Raw genomic sequence first — 22252 nt, forward strand, 5'->3', positions numbered from 1 at the left:
AGACAAGTGCTCTGCCACTAAGCCATATCTCCAGCCTCTCACTGAGCATCTTTTCATCCATTGGCCGTTTATATATCTTCTTTGGAGAAAAGCGTGTTCAAGACATTTGCCCTTTTTTTTGAATTGAGTTGCTTGTTATTTTGTTGTTAAATTGTAGGCAACTCTCTCCCTGCCTCCCCTCTTCCCTCCCTCCTTCATTCCCGCCCTCTATACTGGGAAAGAACCCAGGGTCTTGCACATTCATTACATCTTCAACCATTTTTTATTTTTTATTTTTAAGACAGAGTCTCATTAAGTTTCCCAGGCTGGCCTTGAACTTGTGATCTTCCTGTGGGCCTCAGACTCCCCAGCAGCTAGAATTACCAGCATATGCCATTGCACCTGGCTTTTGTGTTTATGCAACAGGAAACTGTTTTGATTATAGTAGTTAATAAAAAGTTTTGGAATCAGAAGTATGATGCCCATCTTGTCCTACCTGTTATGAGTTTTATAGTTTTCACTCTTACATAATCTTTGATGACATTTTTTTGTATATGATGTTATTAGTCCAACTTCATTCTTTTGGAGTATATATCGAGTTTCCCCAGCATGACTGTTGAAAACACAGTCCCCTAGTCATTTAATAGTGTTAGTGCCCTTGTTGAAAAATCATGTGACCATATATGTGAGGATTTGTCTCTGTGCCATGGCTCCAATTATTAAAAATAGGACCTATATTTTTGTAGGTATATAACAGATATTTTTAAATAATGTAAACATGCAAGCATTCAGATAATAACAAGAAAAACAAATATCACCAAAAATGACTTAAAGCACATATTTATTATAGATATGTAAGTGTGGTTTTCTGTGGCAGATATTTTTATAATCGATGAACAAGCTTTTCTATATAGTAAGAGATATAATATTTTTATTTTAATACTGAACTAATATTTCTCTGACAAGGAGAGGCTGAACTAGGAAAACCTACTTTAAGTGGTAGCAGAATTTTTTTTCCTGGATGTTGCTTTAAAAATTGGTAAGATAAATTCTTTTAAGTCCTAGCATTAAAGTTAAAAACAGTGAAACAAAATCAATGAGTACTACAAAACATATAACTTCTACAAAGCAGAAATATGTTTTTATAATTTAAAACAGCAGCAATTTCAGAGGATTTGCTGAATTAAAACTTTACACAATATATATACATAAAGTATCATCTCAGATGATCATGGATTTTTAAAACAGTATCTCAACCCCTAATCTCTAACCCAGACCTACTACTAAAAGTAGCTGGCCTAAAATATTTTTTACAACAATTTAAAAATAACACAAAAAAGAAATCTCCCAATTCTCTTGTGTACAAGCACAGGTTGCAATGTGCTGGCTTTAACTTTTATGTACAAAGAGAATTTTAAAATAAACAAGGACTTCATATAAATAATTGTTTTACTTGTTATTATGTGACCAAAACAAATTAAAATTAGCACTAACAATCAAAACATATCTTGATGTAACCAGTACATACACTCTTAATGACAAAGATGAAAAAAGAAATAAAATAGTCTACAAAAGCCACAAGCACCATGTTTTAGAAAGAGCACCAAGCAACACAAAAAGGCAACATATAAGAGGTAGTGTACCACCAGCTAAGATGTATATGCCCACTGGGGACCTGAATACAGCTTAGTGTTTGTGAAAATAAGACATATTAGACTGCGGCTTGCAATTTTTAGACAGAAGCATTGCACACTTGGGAGCATTAGCCAGTACTGCCCCACGGTGCTCTGCATCTCCAGCTGTCTAATGGGTACTTTGTTCTCAGTCAGAAAATAAAGGGTATCCTGAAGAATTCCATGTTTATAAATTTTTACTTCTAGGGAATTATCTAACAAAACTCAAATCAATAAACTTTTTAAAAGAATTAAATACTTTATCAATGAGAGTCCTTTAAAAATGCCTTTTCTCCTTTTCAGGAGGAAGTCTTTTCTTCCTGAGATTCTTTAAGCTTTAGCCAATGTCTTTATTCCATGCATTTCAAAATGACAGTATTTTTCTGTCTGTACTTTTTTTTTCCTTTGCAGCAATCATGACCAACAGCATGAAATTTCAACTAATCCAAAGACTTTAGAGAAAGCATACGGAACTGCTTTCAATGTAATACTTTCGTTCAGTTTTGAGATGAGGAAGTTTTTGTACTTCGATCACTGGAAGTTGATTAGGGTTAGGGGTGTGAAAAAGGAATTTTGCCTTATGCCAGCTGCCATCCTGAATCTGTAAAATAAGAACAAAATGCTTTCATACTTAACTGTTTTCATAAACAGTGATTCTCAGTAGACGATGCCCTTCAGAGAAAATGTATGTTCGTTTTAAAGATTAGTGATAATGCATATGAAATATTTAGAATGAAAAGTAAGAATTACTATTAATAATTGGAAATACAGGCTTATTCCATCTTTATGACATTGGTTTTGATTTTTCACAACCTGATGCTCATGCTAGGCTTTTGCTTCTGTTATCATAGGGTCACTGGATCAGATATGAATTAAGGGGCTGTTATATTCTTAATGAGTAACACTCATCTGTTCTCTTTTTCTATATTTGTGGCTGATTCTTTAGGGTGAATATTTTTCTTAGGTGAAAAGGAATGAGTTATCTCAATCTCTGTACTTTGTGCAGGATAAAAACAAATCTCTTGAATCAGTTGTGGTTAAAGTATAATTAGCTTGATTTATCTTTTAGTTTTCTTTTTTTTTTTGATCCAATAGTTCTCCATTTATATAGTTTCCCTCTTTTCTCTCTTCTTTCTAGGTCTTTCTGTTTTCATATTACTGTATGTTCTACAGTTTCTGATAAATTCTAGGGAACAGTAATGTGTTATAAAATGTCCCATTATAAAGACTCAACAAGACAAAATAGGTAAATACAACTGACTAGTTTTGTGGAGGTTTTTATTCAGAGATTTGTTCACTTACTCTCACCACATTATCATATGAATTTTAAAATTTGAAGAAACTAGAGATTTCTTAAAGTTTAAATTACAATTTTTGAAGCTAAGACTATTGAAGCTCACTGAAGATAAGTTGTCTAATGTCAGAAATCTGGTGTGATAACTAGACCTACAGTTCTTTGTGTAAGACACTGCCAGATTCATTCATTAAGTCTTTTAAGCAACATTTATTGAACACTAAGTACATTTAGCACAACTGTAATTTTCAACTCTTTTACAGTGCTGGGAAAATATAAAGACAAATAAATTGGTCCTGGCATCTGAATTCTAGCAGCCTATAAATCTAGCTGGAGAGAGAAGAAACATAAACAACCATCATACAAGACCATATAAGGAGAGCTCAATATAAATAATATAGACAATGAGTGCTGAATTCCTTGTTTTTAACTAGAGTTGTCAAGACATGCATTATGAAAATTGATAACTTAGATTTAGTAGGTCTTAAAGTCTGCCTGCCTAAAGTTTTTACTTGGCTTGAAATGTTTAGGGCATTTCAGAGAAAAGGAAAGGCATAAAGAAAACAACAGCTCCCCCCACCAAAACAAACCAATCATTCTCAATCAATCAATCAAACAAACAAACAAACAAAAATAGATGGGAAAGTACATGGTGGTTGTAAAAATCAGCCTAACCTGGGGGGTTAAAGACACAGACTTTGGCCTGGAACTAATTTTAGTAGAAATCTAGATCCTACCCCTTTCTTCACAAATAAAATGGGAATAATAAAAACCTATCTCCTAGGTGGATAAAACGAGATTTCAAAGAAAACCCTTAGCAGTACAGGCTTGGGCTTTGAAACTGCATGTACCTGAGATTGTTTTCTTGTCCCTCCACTAATGAGGTGTATGACTTAAGCAACTCATCTCTTTATGCTTTCGCATTTTTACCTATAAAATGGGGCTAATAATTTATTATGCTATTATGATGAAATAACACAATGTATGTACCCCATGGCCACTTATCAAATAATAAACAATCAATAAATAATAATAGGAGTTGTTGCCTTTACTATTGTATCAAGTAGATAAATTTGACCATAATTTTAGATAGTCAATAAAAACCAAAGCTGGAAAAGTAGATTGGTGCCTGGTTATCATGAGTGCTGAATGGAGTTAATAAATTTGGATTGTGTCTCAGAGTACTAATGAGTCAACGATAAGTTTCTGGAAAAGATTATAAATATTACCTAAACTTTTTGGTGATATTGATCTTTTTAAATATAGAGTGTAAGAGCTATATATACATATTTATTATATACTTTTGACTAGTTATGATATTTCAAATATCAAGCACTATTTGGGAATGAAATGTTCTGAAAAAGTAGAATCTTCTGGAAATGGAAAGAGGTGCTAAATAAATCCTGGGCTTCACAGGACAGTAAGTTCTGTATATAAAGAGGACAGCTCTATTCTCTCTAATGAGAGTTAGCAAACTCTTTCTCTAAAGGGTCAGATAAATAATATTTTAGGTTTTGTGAGTCTCAGTCTCTGTTACATGTCCTTAATTCTGCCATTTTGGTATCATATTAGCCATATAACAAATATGTGAATGAGTGTGGTTGTGTTCCTATAAAAATTTATTTATGAAAATAGGTGGTAAGCCAGATTTAGTATATTGATTCTAACTTGCCAACACCTGTTCTATAAAACAATGTCTTAAAAAATAGGATTTTCATGATATTATTTGATTTTAATAGTAAAAATGAGCTATAATTTACTGAGTAGTAGGGCCATCTACAGTTATATCCATATTTAATTCTATAAGAACTGGCAAAATGAAAGAATACTGACATCTCTATAACTAATCCTTCATGCAGTAATGAAATATAAAATCATAATGTGAAAACACACCAAAGGATCTGCTTTTCTATATGTTGTACCTTCTTAATGTAATCTAGATATATTTCTATTCTATAAATATATGCATCCAGATATATTTATTTCTTATGGGGAAAACTTACATATTAACACTTATTTTACATGTAAAATCCATGAATAATCAATTGGTATAACAAAAATTGACATGTTGTAAACAAGTGACTGGGTCTAGAAGATATACTGTAATAAGTCAGACACATTAAACTTACTGTTCTGTATCCAAAGATTGTAATTAAACGCTTACTCTTATTGTTTTGATTTTATAGTTTTCTCAATTTTAAATTGTTACACTGAATAATCAAAAAGTGTTGTTTTCTTACCTTGCAGTCATCTAAAAGCACTTCAGGTTCAAGTAGAGTGTTTTCTTCAAAAATCTGACCGTTCCATCCTTTGAAAGCAACAGGCAATCCTGGGCCACTTGTTTGTTCACTTGTCCACCTTGGGGTGTTCAGACAGTGAATGGTGATGACATGGGTAGCTTCTGAGCTCAGTAAATGAAGGAAGTTCATCTGGACTTTCTCAACTCCAAACTCCAGCTAGTGTCATAGAAACAATATGTAAGTTATACGATGTGGCAATTTAGAAACTTCTAGTTTGGGGAAACTTAAAGAAAGTCCTTGAGAGGAAGCCAAAGAAAGCTACTTTTCTTAGAATTTAAATGCTAGTCATTGATGTACTGGTAAGTATCTAACCACTCGCTCCTGGGAGAAAAATCCCTGATTTATAGCACTGTCTGATTTCCATGATGGAAACACTTCCAGCATTGCTGGATTTAGACTACCTAGGTGATGTCACTGCACTTGGAGTGTGAAGAGGCAGTAACAATATGTTCTTTTAAGCCTACATAGCTGGCTTCACCTTACCATTAGTCTACTACATATAGTAAAATAAAGAATACAATTTTATATTATTACCTAAAATGCAGCAACAATTTGTTTTAGATTAGTGCTTTAATAGTATTTCCCCATTAAAAATCTGAAGTTTTGTGCCTTCATTTGAGATTTTTTTTCTGTGTGAGTTTCCATAGATAGTCTACAGATTATAATAATGAGCAATTTTAACTATGAGAGTCCTCATGGACAAGGACAAAATCTTATTATTTGTGTTTACAGACCCTAAAGAAGTTCTAGTCATACAATGAGTTATCAAAAATGTTTATTGAATAAATCAATGAATTAATGAATAAGTATGAATTAAATGAACATTATAGGAGAAAATTAGAGTTAAGGGGTCTGATTACATATTTTCAAGGCTTGGACAGAAAAGTAAATTTTTTGATAGCTCTAGACATTATTATCGTTTTAGCGTTACTCAAGCAAGGATATAACCATATTATAAATGAACAGAAGTAATTTCTGCTGAGGAATTTATATTAATCTCCAAGCCTAAAATTAGAGAAGTGTCAGTTATGAGATAATGGAAAAAGAAAAAAGAGGCAACAGCAAAAATAACAAATCCTAGGAAAAGAGAGGAAAGGCAAAGAAGTGCATAAAAATCTACACATGGAAGGATAATCATAAAACTCATTATACTTTAAAAAATTAAATTCCTTCATTTTTACATATCAGAAACGTGAAATATTTTGCCTTCTGAGCTTTGGTTTCCTTGTTGGTAAAGTAGGGTATTACACCAATCTGATAGGGTTGTTATGAAGATTAAAAGTGACAAATTAATTCACCTAGTCTAGTGCCTGCACAGTCTAGGCCCTCTGGTGGCTTGCAGTTTCACTCCCTTTGTAGCACTAGAATACTGAGGTTGAGTTTATGGACAGAAGAAATGGAGCAATTGATTCAAATCATGGAAGGAACTGGAGTATAGCAGCTCCTTTACTGTTCCTATCTACTTTGCACAATATCCCTCTACTTTCCAACTCCTTTCTATGATAAGCCAAATGAAAGTCCTGGGCCAACTTCCAGAGGAGTGGGATGATCACACAGATATTTTGGATGTTGGACTGTCATGCTGCTTTTTGTTACAGGTACATGGTTTCCCTAGGAATGGAGGAATCCTTCTGTCTCAGGATAATAATGATTAATATCTATTGAGACAAAATAGTGGAGCACCTGGTTAATAAAGGTGAGGGTAATTCAAAAATAAGCAGCTATAAACTGTATTTTAGCTGCCGCCTTTTTCGGGTGGACAAAACATACAATAGGCACGTGTATCGGTTCTTTGCCAATGAGAAAAATATTCTTGGTAATATGCCAAGGTAGAAATGTAGTTTTGATTTCAACATATGTTCTAAGTAGAACTAGGTTTTAGGTTTTATAAATAGCTGTTATAACACCCAATGTTAAACTAAACTAACTTACTTTCATTCTAAATAGTTGATTTGTAGAACTACACTTGAAAGAAATTTTAAGTAATCATTTTTGTTTTAGGGAGATTATGATGTGCCCAATCACCAAAAATAAAGCTTTTGTGGCAAGCTTTTAGTGATGATGATGTCATTTTCAGCAAAACTTAGGTAACTGATTACTGATTAGCAATATTGCAGCTGCTTAGGGATTTTCTAATATATGTGCATGTATAAAAAACATAACATACATTACATCATTTTTAAGGAATTTAAAAAGTATGACCAGTAGAATAAGCCAAGCTGGAGATGAAGACATGGAGGGAGGGAGGAAGCAAGAGGGGGACAGGGATGAAAACAAAAGAATCAAGATGTGTTAAGTACATGTACCAACTTCCCATGATGAATATTATCATGTACTGCACACATGTACAAATAAAATTAAAAAAGGAAGAACCACAATGAGGATGTCATGATTTACTGTGATTTAAAAAAAGCATTTCTCATAGATGATAGATCATGAAGGACACCTATTTTTGTTCTTAAAATCTGTAATTTTTTTTCCAGTACTAGGCATCAGACTCAGGACTTTGTGTTTGCCTGGCAAGTGCGACACTGCTGAGCTACATCCCCAGCCCTTAAAATTTATAATTAAAGTGACAAAATGTTAAAAAGAATTATTTCAGATACTGTGTAACATACTCTCTAAAATTCATGACATACCTTTGTCACAGAAACAGGAGATAAACATGTCTGGCCACCAGCACTAAAATTGCAGAAAACTTCAATGGCATCTGAAGGGCATCCAAGATTTGGATCAATCCAGTATTTTCCTGGCAATTTATAGTAAAACAGGAAGTAACTTAGATGTCATGCTAAACTAAGATATGTATCATAATACATACTTTCTTTTTTTTTTTTTTGTACCAGAGATTGAACTCAGGACCTTGTGCTTACTAGGCAGGCTCATCACCCCTGAGCTAAATCCCTGGAGTAATACATACTTTATATATTACCATAGTCATCTCTATTAAAATACTTAGAAGATTATAAACGTATTTACATTTAATGAATGAATGAAAGTTGTAAGCATTGTGTAAAATGGGTACTGAAAATGGTATATTTCACATATCTATCCATTTAAGGGTATTTCATAATTTTAATTAAGATGATAGAATGGCTGAATTTATTGCTTCATACTATAGATAAGAACTAATTAAAAGTATTATAAAGTTAAATACTTAATTAAAAAGTTGAAGTTAATGAAGTACAGTATATTTGTGAAGTTAATGTGTGTATATTTCTCTTTATACTGTCAGAAGTATAATTTAAATATTTTGTTTAAAGTAGAAACAAGTTCCAATTGGGCATGATGGCACATGCCTGTAATCCTAGCACTCCTGGAGGCTGAGGACCTACACAGTGAGACCCTTTCTCAAAACAAAACAAAACAAAACAAAACACCAAAAGAAACAAAACAACTTCAGTTTATGAAAAATATATCTTTATAGGTAATACTGATTATTAAAATAAAATGACTAAAACACTTTCTGTTTTTAGAAAGAAAATGTACAATGAAATGGTCATCATTTTTGTGCTTTCTGCTTTAGATTCCCAACTGAGAAAAACTAAAGTCTCTATAGCTATTGTAAGCCTGCCAATTTTTGCCTCCATTGAGTGCTCAAGAGCATAAAATGGAACCTAAAATCAAAATACTCAGACTGAGAAACATTACACTAACAGAATGAAAGAGGTAGAATATTGAAATAGTACCCTATTCTAAACACAAATGACAGGAGATTGTGGGTGAAGCAGGCTTGCTTTCTTGCATTAAAAAGGAAAGGCATCTGCACTACAACTTCTATATCTAAACCTTTCCCATAAAGCAAATTCGAGGGAAAGTAAAACATTTAAAGGAATCTGTATTTATATAGTAGGACTGTGCAATACTGAGGATACTGGAATATGTTAATCTTCTTTATTATAACAATGGAACTCATAAATTAGAAAGTTTTAAGTGCTGTGGTTTTTGAAGAGATATTAATTTTGTCAGACTAAAACAGTATGAAATTTATGATATTCCCCTCTAATTAGAGAAAGTTAGATAATGTATTGCCATGAAAAATATTTCTAATAAATAGAACACCCCCCCACAAAAACACAAGACAATCATTTTTACAATAGGTAGAGATCCTTCTCCATTCCTCTTTACCCCATAGCAAGGATTTCTCTAGTTTATCCTGGACTTCCTCTGAAATCCAAAAACATCCTTGACTGTTCTCCTCTTTGTTAGTCTACTAACCACAGAAAAGCATACGTGCTGAATTGATAGCTCAAAGGGTAGGTAATGTCATCTATTCCAGTAATTTTCAAATTTTAGTGTGTGTCAAACCATCTGTCAAAACTGTAGCTGGGCCCCAACTTCAGTGAGGCTGATTTATCAAATCTGGGGTGTGGCTAGAGATTTGGAACCAAATCTAATTCTGGTCTAGGGACCACATGTGGAGAACCATGAACTATTGATATCTGGAAGAAAAGGATAGAGGACATCTATCCTTCGTTCCTTTTCAGCAGAAGTTTTAACATTTTACAGTTTATAGATTCTGGATTTTTAGAATCTCATGCAAGCTTCCAATCTTATCTAAGGGAGTAAACATGTTTTATCATTCTCCATTTCTTCTAAGAAATACTTTCCTTCTACTATGTTAACTAATCCATTTCTTTAAATGAAAAGTTTTCCATGAAGCAAACTCTCATTGTTGTATGGGGTAGAATGTTTTGGATTCAGGCATTATGTTATACAGTGGTACACTAGTATGAGCTTCATAATTGCTTTCAAGTATGATGAGCTAAAAACTGATATTATAGTATATTTTTTGTGTGCCTAAATGTACTAACTCAAAATTGGCTCTATTCTGAGTATACTGTTTCCTTTGTAGCCTTTTCAATTTCTGCCATAATCTCTATAGCATCGTACATGGAGGTGGAAAGTTGTCTTTCTTGTCACCTCCAAACTAGTCTCATTTCTCTCCAGAAATGTTGCATGTTGAAATTGCTATCATGTTATATCACAAATTAACCCTTCCTGGTGCAACTACTGAACATTTTTCTTTGAAGATTTCAGCTTCTGGTTTGGTATCACTTTCAGAAAATCTATTTACGACCCACTTCTTGGTAATCTTAAATTCGCATGAATATTTTTCTACCAATAATTTTGTATTTTACCCTGTCTCCAAACTTTAACCATTAACTTTCAAAGCTATATCTGAGCCTTTGTTATTACCTACAATAGCATCTCTTCCAGAATTTCATCTTCTTGTTCTAATTCACTTTCTCTACTGACTTAACTCCAATAATTTTTTAATCCCCTTGAGACCTATCATTTATGATATTATCACTTTTAATGGTCCTTATGGTCATATATTCACTTCCCCTCTTACCTAGCTCAAAACCAATAGTCCTTTACTATTATTCGTGGTGTTTTGTGAACTTGTTACCATAGATTGTGTGCTAGACACTGTATATTTGATATTATTTATGGTAGTAATTTGAGCCCTGGAATAATGTTTTCTCTTATGGAAAGTCTTTGTTTCAGCCAGATATATGGGGACACCTATAGTTTGGACCCATTTTAGACCCATTTTAACCTAAGTTCAAAGCTTAAAGTTTTCTGAGCTCTGTAGGCTACCAGAGAGCCTAGAGTGAGGCTACCCTCTGTAAAGTGAAGCTATCTTCTGTATGCGTGTGTTTTCTTGTAGTTTACCCCTAGAAAGTAGCCCTTTGAAAGCCTAAATTCTTGCCTTTAGTGGGCCACAGATTATAATTTTTGACCTGTATCACCATGAAGCTGCCAAAAGCATTGCATTTTGTTAGCTATTTTGTTTTTAATATATAATATATTATATTTATATAATTAAACTTATTTAAATTTTTTACTGGTAATGAATTACTGGTAGTGGAAAGTCCTTAGCTCCATTATTTTTTCTTAAAATCTGATGAGGTTTTAATGATTACCAAAAACTCTTGGTGAATGTCATCAGTGATGTCTGCATTGTTAAGTCCAATAGCCTTTCTTAGTTTTCATTTCACTTGACATTAATCCAGTTATCTCTTCATCCTACAAAAATTTTCTTCATCTAGTTTTCCTTCTGTCTTGTTGATACCTCCTTAATTTTCTTTGGTAGTTCCCCCTCATCTCCCTTATCTCTAAACATTGGAGAACCCTAGTACACAGATTTTAGACTTCCTTTTTTTCCTTACCTACTATGTAATTAATCTTAATCAAAGTTTTAGGTGCCATTTATATGAAAATGACATCATGATTTTTACCCCAAACCAGAATCTGTCTTGACCTCTTACTAGAATAGCCAACTATCTACTTGACAATCCAATAGATATCTGAAACTAAATATATCCAAAGTTGAACTCATCTTTTGTTCAAATTCCCTTCTATAGAAATCATCAACTCTATTACAGCAACTGTACCCATCCATAGTACAAAACCTTACAGTTATCTCTTACCATTTTATTTCTTTCATATCTCACATCTAATTTATCACAAAAGATACTGGCTGTACCTTAAAGCCTATAAAAATTTGGACCATTTTTAACTACTTTCCCTGTCATCACTCCAACCCATCATGATCTCTCCTGGATTATTTTAGTAACCTTTTCAGTGATTTCTCTACTTCTATGCTTTTCCTCATATTTGCAACATATCAACCAGGGTAATATTTTAGACTTCCAAGTCAAATTATGTTATTTCTTTACTCGATTTTCAGTGACTTTTCAAAAACAGACTTTTGAGGACTCTAAGGGGTCCTACATGATCTAGTTTCTTAATCTTTCTGATTTAATTTTCTATCACTCTCATGCTTAGGCATTCTCTTCCAGCCACATTGGCCTTCCTGCTAATGCTAAAACATTGTAACTACACTTTTGGGGTCAGATACTTGACCTTGGTTCTTTCTGCCTAGAAAGCTCTTTCCCTAGATTTCTCTAGATTTCCCTAGATTTTAGTCTTTGCCTCCTTCTGATAGAACTCAAGTGTCACTTTCTTAGAGATGCTTTTTCTGACCATTCTCTTTGAAACCACATCTTCCATTCCATTTTCTATCATATTCTCCTTCTTTGCTGTTTTATTTTTCTGTATAGCACATATCATTTCTAGTGCTGAAATATTTCAGGGCATAAAGACCTTTGTAATACTCCATAATCTATATCATTAGCTTTTTTCTGCTTTAAAAAAGGAAATTTCATACTGATTTTACAAGTATTGAAATGTCTTAGTTCCTTTTGATTTTTTGTTTTGTTTTGTTTTGTCTTTTGAGACAGGGTCTCACTATGTAGTTGAGACTGACCTGGAACTCACTATGTAGCCCAGGCTGGTCTCGGACTCACAGTGATCCTCCTGCTCAGCATCCTGAGTGCTGGCATTATAGGCGTGCAACACCACGCCTGCTTCCTCTTGATTTTGTAGTTTCACTTTATATCCTCAAATACAGGAAAAAATTAAGCTTAGAATTGTTATAGGCAGCTATAGTTGTAAATATTATTTTAGTTTTTAAATTAATCTAGGGCAAAAATATCTAGAAGTTAAGTATCTTACTAATGTAAATAAAATGAGTTTTTCATTACATTTTTAGAAGGGAAATAGACATTTTTGATAAGGATATACAAATGTGTGTGATATATGTACCTAGATACATGAAATTAAAAGAACTATTCTTTATCTTATAGTATGACATAGTTTTTTTCAAATCAGCATATGGTTAATGTGTTGGAATCAGAGGTTTTTTTTTTTAGCAAAAATGATATGTTTATAGTACAATTGACCATAGACTATATAGAAATTAAAATAAAATGACATATTGTAGCAGAATTCCTCCTGTTTCAATGATGTGTTCCTCTTGGTTAAAAACCTTTCCTTGATTATTTTTCCTTAAATTCATTTGTGCACCTCTGATTAATGAGTTCCAGATATTGGTAAAGGATGAAAATTTCTAAGAATAACAAAACACTCCATCTTCATCCTCAGTGATTTTCTAGAATGAGGAATTTATATTATTTGTGCAAAAATATACTGTTAAAATTATGGTGGAAGGAATTCTATGATTTCCTTCTTAGCTTTATCAACTTCGATGTTCCTAAATCACTAATTTCAGCTTTATCTAACTTAATTTGAATATGAATATGCTATATTTCAAATACAAAGCATAAGCAAATGCTACACGTAGGGATAGATGATATCAGAAGTATATCTTGCTCTGAGAATATTTTGTTTTTAATGACATAGCTTTTGCCAGTGGTGTTTTTTTTCCCTCATTGAGTTTATTGGTACATTTTAGGTGTTTTTAAAAAATGACCAAGATTTGGAATGAAAACATTACAATTCTCAAATACAGTGAAATGTTAAAATGAAATTAGACATCAGAGATTGCAAAAACAAGAACATACCATCTGATACTTTGTGTTCACAGTTGAGCAAATCTTTGCAGATTCGTGCTGGGTTATCTCGTGTGCCAAGAGGATTCCTGATGCTGTGCAGTAAATTACTAAGGTAGTTCAGAGTTTTGAATATCTCTGCACTGTGGTCGATTAAAGTCACTTCAGTATTCTGGTACCTCTGCCAAGTCATCATAAGAATCAAATAAGCAATAAAATCCTAATGACTGTCATGGATCAGGACAGAAGGAAAAAGTGTTCTTAATTATGTATAGTGAGTTGGGACCAGACTATAGAGAATAGGTTATATTTAAGCATGGGCTGTGTATATACTTTATTAATTCAATTCTCAATAAGATTAAATTCACACTGAAAAGTTTAGTTTTCAAGCTGATATAAGACTTAAAGAATTATTATGCTTGCTGTTTAATGCTTTTAAAGTATACATATAATAAAGCTTAAATAAGATAAATGAATAGCGATGATAGATAGATCCCATCTAAATAATGTGCTTTTTTTAAAGAAGAAATTTCTAAGTATTTTCTTTAATAATACCAAATTCCTTATAAATAAGTCCTTTAAGAATATTACATTTAAAAGACATTTCCTTATGAAATGTTCTATGCATATATTTATGTTGAATTATACTTTGTTCTTGAAAATGGTTTCATATTTTCAATCTGTTTCAAATACAGTCTTTAGGATAATGCCACATTTTGGCCTTTGAAAATTCCTCTGTTTATCTTGGGTTATATTGAGATTGCCAATATAAATAAAGCCAGATATATTACCTCCATCTGTAGGGCAGTATTTGATTCAATCAAGGCTTGAATAGCAGCATTGATATCCATTTGTTTCTGTGTAAAACAAAACCATTTGAGATCAGCATTAAGATCAACACTGAGTGCTCTAAAGTAAAGACTGTACATTCCGAAAGCACCGCTGTTAAAGTATATTAGACTTATCTGAAAGAGCTTTGTAACTCTGAAGTTTAGACAGATCTTACAGATATTGCCTGGTTATCTGAAAGGACCATATGCTGCCTTCATCCAGATCTCAAAAGGTCTCCTAATTAAAATAGGACCAAAGTCTAGAATTCTCAAATGAAAAACTATTTGTGTATGCTGCATAAAAACACACATACACCATTACTCAATATGGAAGAAGAATGAAACATGATCTTCTCACTTAATAAATTGTAAAGTGAGGAATAAATAACTGTAGTAAATTTTAACAGTTAAAATCTTGGAAGGAAACAGAATAAAATAGTACTGTCCTGAGGTAGTCACCACATTAGTTTAATCTGATACTTCTGCGGTCTTAAAAACAATTTCTGAAGTTGGAAAATGTACCATTAGTCCCAAAAGAAATAATACAGCATGAACCCAATCTGTTCCTGCATTTAATAAAAGATATTTTTAGTGAAAAACTCAGCATAACCATTAGTAAAAAGTCTTTTTGTAATTTTTTTGAATAAGCTCGGAAACTAAGAAGCATGAGTTGGGAGAACATTCTGGGAAATGAAGAGAAGGTTCTGTATAAGTAAACGAAGCAATCTAATATCTTTCAGAATGATTGTACTGCTGATATATCTTTTTACTTGGAGGTCCATACAATAGACAGGTTTAGCAGGTCTGTCATAATTTATAGTTGTTAATCTAAAAAAACTATTTAAAATAATAGGACAATCAATAAAATGCACTCTCCTTTACCTTAACATGTGTTTTTCATATTGGAAAAAAATTGACTCATGCTGTATACATATATACTGCCAAATACTGTGATATATATTTAGGATAAAATGTCCTTGTGAAGTTTAATTTTAAGGGGTGATAGACAATTAAATCACCCCAAAATTTGTTGTGATGTATACTATGAAACAAAAGTGCACGTACCTATGAGAAAATTTAGGGAGTCAATCAAATTTGCACAATGTAAGAGGTTGGAAGGGATAAATCAGGGAAGGATTTCCTGAGATAGTGATAGTTAAAATAAAACCTGAAGCATAAATAAGAATTGTTAGGGGGAAATGAAACAGAGCTTTTCAGTCAGAAGTAACAATCATGCACAAAGGCCATAAGACATGACTTATTCAAGAAGCAGGAAGGGTTAACCTAAAATGTTCTCTGCAAGTTAAATAATTCTCATCATCTTGCTTGTGGAAATGGGAAAACTTTGGATAGGGGCCACACAAAAATATTGGCACTAAACATGGAATCTTGAGTGGAGAGCTAAACAACAGTCACTTTTATATTTCTATTCAGTCTCTTGTTGGTGATTAAGAGCATTAATTATAACATCTAGCTTAGTGGTTCTCAAACTCTTCAGAATCAGAACGTTTGGCACTTTTAAATATTATTAAACACTGTAAAGATATTTTGCTTTGTGATTTATATGCTACTTAAAATAGTAACATTAAATTTAAAACTAGGTGTGAATTACTGAAAATAACAATTAGTCCATTATATTTTAATATAAATTGTTTTATGAAAAATAACTATTTTTCAAAAAGAAGCAAGAAGGATGATTTTATACTTTTGTATATCCATTTAATATCCTGATTGATAAATAAATTCTCACATTTGCTTTGCCATTAAAGCAATTATGATATGTTACTTTATTTTTTGCAGTTCTGGAATTAAGCCCAACTTCCTTGATTTTATCCTCTTATATAACTCCGCTTGGCTACAAAATCTGAGACTCACAGAATGATAGCAGTATTGGTCAGAAGGTAAGTGTCAGTTTTAATGTAAGAGCTTTGTAAAGTTCAGTAGTCACAATTGTTCTCCTGCCATGAATAGTTCTCTTAGTATCTTGCCAATTATTTTTTTTTTTTGGAATTCAGTCCTTCAGTCTATAATGTGAGCAGCACCAAGTTTTTTGACTAATGCATTTTTGGTAGCTCATCATCTTTTTGCAAATCTAAGTCATCTTGTCGGAACCAAATGGGGTATGTATCAGCTCTCTGTCCAGACTCTAAAAAGGAGGAAATATCCTCCAGCTCATCACCACTTTTTAGGAAAGCTTGAGTAACTATGGACAGATCCAAGTTAAACTTTTCCATTAATTGCTGGATAAACTTAATAGCAGCTCCCATCTCTGGTGAAGAAAGTTTTGTTCTTCGTCTTCATCAGGCTGTGTTTCTGAGTCTTCTAGTGAGGGAGAATCATCATTACACATAGTTATGTGTACTTCAAAATCAGAACTCTCATTCACCACAACTTCCTCAATGTCCTGGGTGATATCTACAAGTATTTTTTTGATCTTTTCTTCATTTCCCCCCATCTCTTCCTTGACATATTTGTCTTCAGGCAAATCTGGAGTTCTCTTATTCTTTATTTCCTCTTTGGAACTTGATTTCTGTCCAGTTCATTGTGTATGTAACTTTAGTGTTCTTTAAAAAGTTGGCATTGTATCTGGTATGGTGGCACACACCTATAATCCCAGCACTTGGGAGGCTGAGACAGGAGGATTGCCATGGGTTTGAGGCCAGCCTGCACTACATTGTGATTAGCATTAACTACAGAGCAAGACCCTGTCTGAAAAACACCTCCCCAATAAATAAAAAGTTGGCATTGTAAGTAAAACTTGCAAAAACCAAACCAAACCAAACCAAACAAAAAACCAAGATAGCAAGGTTGAAAAGTGGTGCAATTTTATCCCAATGTCAATAAGTGGAAGGGGCCAAGTGATGCTGCCTGATGCCAAATGAAAGAAACAGAAGGCACCTTACCCCCACATATGTGACAGACATACTTTATTCATTTTCAGGAAAATATTTGCCAAATACTTATTCCTTCCATAATAAAAATGGTTAGTCTTGGGCCGGGGATTTAGCTCAGTGGTTCTCCTACCTGCCTTGCAAGTGCAAGGACCTGAGTTCGAACCCCGGTACCAAGAAAAAGAAAAGAAGAAGAAATGGTTAGTCTAGTTTGCAACTCAGTGACACAATGCTTTTACATGAGACAACAATCATATTTTTCCCATTAAATCACATATGTGATTTTAAAGATGTATAAGCAAGATTAGAGATTTTTGAAAAATTCATAAAAATGGGGGAGCAATGACCTCTAGAATTCTCTCTTCTATAAAAACAATGAGAAAATTGGCAAAATTATCATTAACTTTTTCATAATTATGGATATTATCAAAATACTTGAAGCAATATGGGGAGCATTCATTCATTTAAGAAAAAGTTGAATATAAGAGTAGAGATTAAACTATTATACAAAATTCATTAGCGGGTAGCAAGGAGTCAGTGTTTTGGACTAACCTTCTGTACTAGACCTCAAAAGACCAAAACAAACCAGAATAAAGTCTGTGCAATATGCATGTATAATCCAACTGAACTTTGAAAAGGGCCAGTTTTCTACAAAATAAGTGATTCCAGTCCACCTGAGGCCATGTAATAAGGAGGTCCTCTCTGAATTAACCCTCCAGAGAAAGTAACTTTAAAATGGCCAGCCTACTATTTATAATTCCTGCTTCCTTCATCCATTTTCTGCCTGTAAAGCAACCTCTTTTACTCAGCTTCACTCTATTTTACAGCATGAAATGCTGTCCAATTCTAGAATTGTATATTAGAGTCAATCAGCCTGCAATCACGGTGAAAACCTGGTAGGTATAGGAGGAAACAGATTTGGAGTTGCTTTAAAGCTTCATTTCCAGGACACTGACATTATTTAACCTTTCTTAAAGTTCTGTGAAGGACACTATTTGGAAGACTGTCTTTATTTTACCTGCCTCAGAAGTCATCCAATGCAAAAAACTTCTCCTAGGATCATTTTTCAACAACATTTAGAGGGAATCATCTAACTGTGTTGCTACTGAAGCAGTAGAAAGAAGGTAGAACAAACAGTAGGTTAACCAAAAAGCTTACAAAGAAAAGCTGGGGAATGGGGTGGATATAGAAGCTTTAACAAGCTCTGATATATGCCTGGGAATCTGAAAATTCTTGTGAATGAATAGGGCTGTGTGCATGCTCAAGGAACCTGAGAAGGCTGTAAGCAATCACTGGCTGATACTGAGGCTCTGTGACATTAGGAAGTGAAAGCTAAGGCATGGTTACTAAGTAACTGGTTGAGCACTGTAGTAGCACCCCATTTGCACAGACTTTGTTGGAAAAAACTGGTAGACTTAATTGGTTTTGGCTTTTCAGAAAATCTCTTGGGAATTCTCTAAAGAAAATTAGTTGACCACTAAGCCACTGATCAGACTTTAGTGCTCACACTTCAAAGAATATGGACTTGTATAATTGAGAAAAATCACTAAATAAACAATAATAACAACAAAGTCTGACTGGGGGCAAGAATCCAATTTCCATAGATGTCACATTGTATTTAAAATTTTCAGTATTGAACAAAAATATAGTAGGCCTTCTGTTTCTGTGGGTTATGTACCTGCAAATTCAACCAACTGTGGATTGAAAATATTTGAAAAAAATTACACTCTACTGAATAGCTACAGACCTTTTTCTCGTCATTCTGTAAGTAACGCAGTATAACAAATATTTACATAGCATTTACATTGTATTATATAATGTAAGTAATATAGAGATAATTTAAAGTGTATGGGAGACTGTACTTGGGAAATATGTTTAGATTATTATTTTTAATTAAATTGGTACATTTACTGTATTTAATATAATGACATTCATTGTTGGAAATTTGTACCTTTACATAATCAATATTGCTTCTTATTTTTCCCATTCCCCTTCCCTTCCTTCAACCCCTTCCTCCCTATCTGCAAAGACTTTGTTTCCATTATTTTTCATATTCTCATATTAATTCCATTCCTTTCTTTCCTTTCCCATACCTCTTCTTTTTTGTCCCTTTTCTTTCAATTTCATGTGATCCATTATACCTTTTAGTCCTTATTTACATTATATATACATTATATATATATTATATATATTATATGCATATACTAACAAACGAGCATCTGTGGATTTTTTTGGTATTGTGGGGGTTGCAGAACTAATCCCTTTTGGTTACCATGGGATAAGTATATTATAAGATATGCAAAGAAACAAGAAAAGATGGCCTAAATATAGGGGGGAAAGTAGTGAATATCAACTATGCATGAGAACATTGAGATGCTGAATTGAATCAAAGATTTTAAGTTATTTTAGATATGTTCAAAGAGTTGAAACAATTTCTATAAAACTAAAGAAAAGTATGAGAAGTATGTTTTACCAAATGGAAAATGCCAATACATAGACAGAAATTACAAGAAAGAACTAAATAGAAATTTTGGTTGAAAAGTACAGTAACAGAAATGAACATTTACTAGACAGGGTCAACAATAAAATTAAATAAGCAGAAGAAAGACTCAATAAATGTTATTGAGATCACGTAGTCTGAGTAAAACAAAAAATAAGGAAAATGAAGAAAAGAATGAGGAATAAGGAAAAATGAAAAGAAACTGAGAGATCTGTAGGACACTGTCAAGTATACAAACATCTGCATAATAGGAGTCTCCACAGGGAAAGACAAAAAAGAGACATAAAAATATTTGAAGAAATAATGGCTGAAAAACTTTTATGAAAAATATTAATTTATACGATCAAGAACTCTATGAACTTCCCTAGATGAGGAAACATATTGTTAATGTTTAAAAATTTAAAAATTTATTACAGTAAAAGACACATCATCCCCCCCCATTAATCTCCTTGCTTTGAACACACATCACTTTTTTCTTGCCACTTTTTGAAGCAGTTTTGGGAGTCCTCATTTATATCTTTAGTTGTGCCATTGTGGCTGTCTTACTGTCCTGAATCAATTCAAAATGTTTCCCTTTCATGGTCATGTTGACTTTAGAGAACAGCCAGAAATGGAATAGTGCCAGATGTGCTGAATAAAGTAGAGAAGAGACACTATAATATTTTTATTTGATGGAAATTGCTGTAGCAGAAGTGTTTTTGTAAGGGAGGATGAAACCCTTTGCCCATTTCTCCACACATCATTTCTTAAATGTTCTAACAAGCCCTTATAGTATTCAGAGTACATTGTAGTATTCATGAGTACAAATTCAGCTTGAATAATTCCATCAGGGTAAAAAAACCAATCCAACACCACCTTGATGTTGAAAATTTTTTCCACATAAGGAGGACTGGGTGATTTGCATTGAGAACACTGATTCTTGGTCTCAGATCATAACCACAGACCCACGTTTCATCTCCCGTGATGACATTTCTTAAGAATCTGGAATCTAAAGTGGCAGAATCTTGAAACACCAATGAAACTGATGGTTTAATGTTAACTCATTGTTAGTGACTTTCATGGCACACTGTCAAACACACCTTCTCTCAACTGTTGCTCAAGCTGACTGCACCGAACAAGTTGAAACTTGTCATGCACTGTTACTAAGGTTCATCGCACCACTTCTCATACTAAAGACCCTGCCTTTCCATTGAATGGCACTCAGCAGCGATAGACTCACTGTACATTTTGACCATACCTCACATGATAAAGTGTTAAATGCTAGAGTGAAATAATTTTTAAAGCAGAAAAGAGAGAAGAGTCTCATCACATCCATGAGATTGTCAATTAGATTAAAAGCTGATTTCTCACTAAAAGGTGAGCAGAATGTGGCATAAAATATTAGTTTTTAAAAAAGAATGCCAATCAAGGAATCTTAATACAGTAAACTGTTCTTCAAAAGTGAAGGAAATTTAAGATGCTTTAGAGAATGTATCAAAAGCATTACTACCTTGGAAGTTCTGTAAGCTGAAGTTAAAGAACACTAGAGAGCAACATGAATTCACATGAAGAACTAATGATCACTGGTAAAAATGACACTTGTGTATGGATAAATATAAAAGATAGTGTAGATGCCACATGGCCAAAATAATTTTTAAAATGAAAAAGTAGGAGCTTTCACATTTCCTGATTCTAAAACTTAATTAAAACAGTTTCCCACTGGTATAAGGACAAACCCATTATAGAACAAAGTAATCCATGTGTGGTGGTGCACACCTAGAACCCCAGTAATCTGGGAGGTTGAGACAGGAGGACCAAAAGTTTGAGGCCAATCCAGGCAACTTAGTGAGAGCCTGTCTTAAAATAAACAAGGGATGGGCAATACAACTCATTTGTAGAGTAGTTTCCTACCATGTATAAGGCTCTGGTTCAATTCCTAGCAAAGAAAAAACAAAAAAGGTTGAGATAGATGAAAGGAATAGAATACAGAGTCTAGAAATAAATCCTCACATTTATATTCAAATAATTTTCAACAAGAGTACTAAGAACATTCAGTGAGCAAAGGACAATCTTTTCAACAAATGCTACTATGAAAACTGGATATCCACATGCAAAAGTATGAAGCTAGACCTTATATACTGTACTGAACTAGCAAAAATAGACTTGAAATGGATCAAAGACCTAAACCTAAGAGCTAAAACTTAAACCTTTTGAAGAAAACTGGAGAAAAGCTTCACAATATTGAAGCCAATGGCAATCATGACTGATTTCTTGAAAAGACATCAAAAGCACAATCAATGGAGGAAAAAAAAAGATATGTATGACTACTCAAAATATTAAAAAAAACTGCATCAAAGGATACCATCAAGAAAATGAAAAGTAAACCCATTAAGTGAGATATTTTCAAATCATATATCTTATAAGGAATTAATATTTAGAATCTATA

At 33.1% G+C, this 22252-nt stretch overlaps 1 protein-coding gene across 8 annotated transcripts in view; it reads right to left on the reverse strand.

Annotated features, from left to right (window-relative positions):
* Window positions 1-751: 751 nt before the first annotated feature.
* The window catches only part of Col24a1 (collagen type XXIV alpha 1 chain), a 304025-nt gene continuing 282524 nt past the window's right edge, over window positions 752-22252 (reverse strand). For 4 of the 8 annotated variants that reach the window (XM_019209372.2, XM_019209374.2, XM_019209375.2 and 1 more), the window contains 5 exons: window positions 14398-14463; window positions 13619-13787; window positions 7886-7995; window positions 5187-5402; window positions 752-2253 (listed from right to left, as the gene is read on the reverse strand). In XM_019209372.2, the coding sequence (XP_019064917.1) occupies window positions 2107-2253; window positions 5187-5402; window positions 7886-7995; window positions 13619-13787; window positions 14398-14463 (708 nt within the window). In that variant the 3' untranslated portion in view covers window positions 752-2106. Of the gene's footprint in view, window positions 2254-3210; window positions 3277-5186; window positions 5403-7885; window positions 7996-13618; window positions 13788-14397; window positions 14464-21717; window positions 21743-22252 lie in introns of those variants that run through there. The other 4 variants (XM_019209373.2, XM_019209371.2, XM_019209376.2 and 1 more) reach the window with 3 other exon arrangements.

This window comes from Fukomys damarensis, unplaced genomic scaffold, assembly GCF_012274545.1.
Source record: "Fukomys damarensis isolate Sample0158 unplaced genomic scaffold, DMR_v1.0_HiC HiC_scaffold_33, whole genome shotgun sequence".
NCBI classification, from domain to species: Eukaryota; Metazoa; Chordata; class Mammalia; order Rodentia; family Bathyergidae; genus Fukomys; species Fukomys damarensis.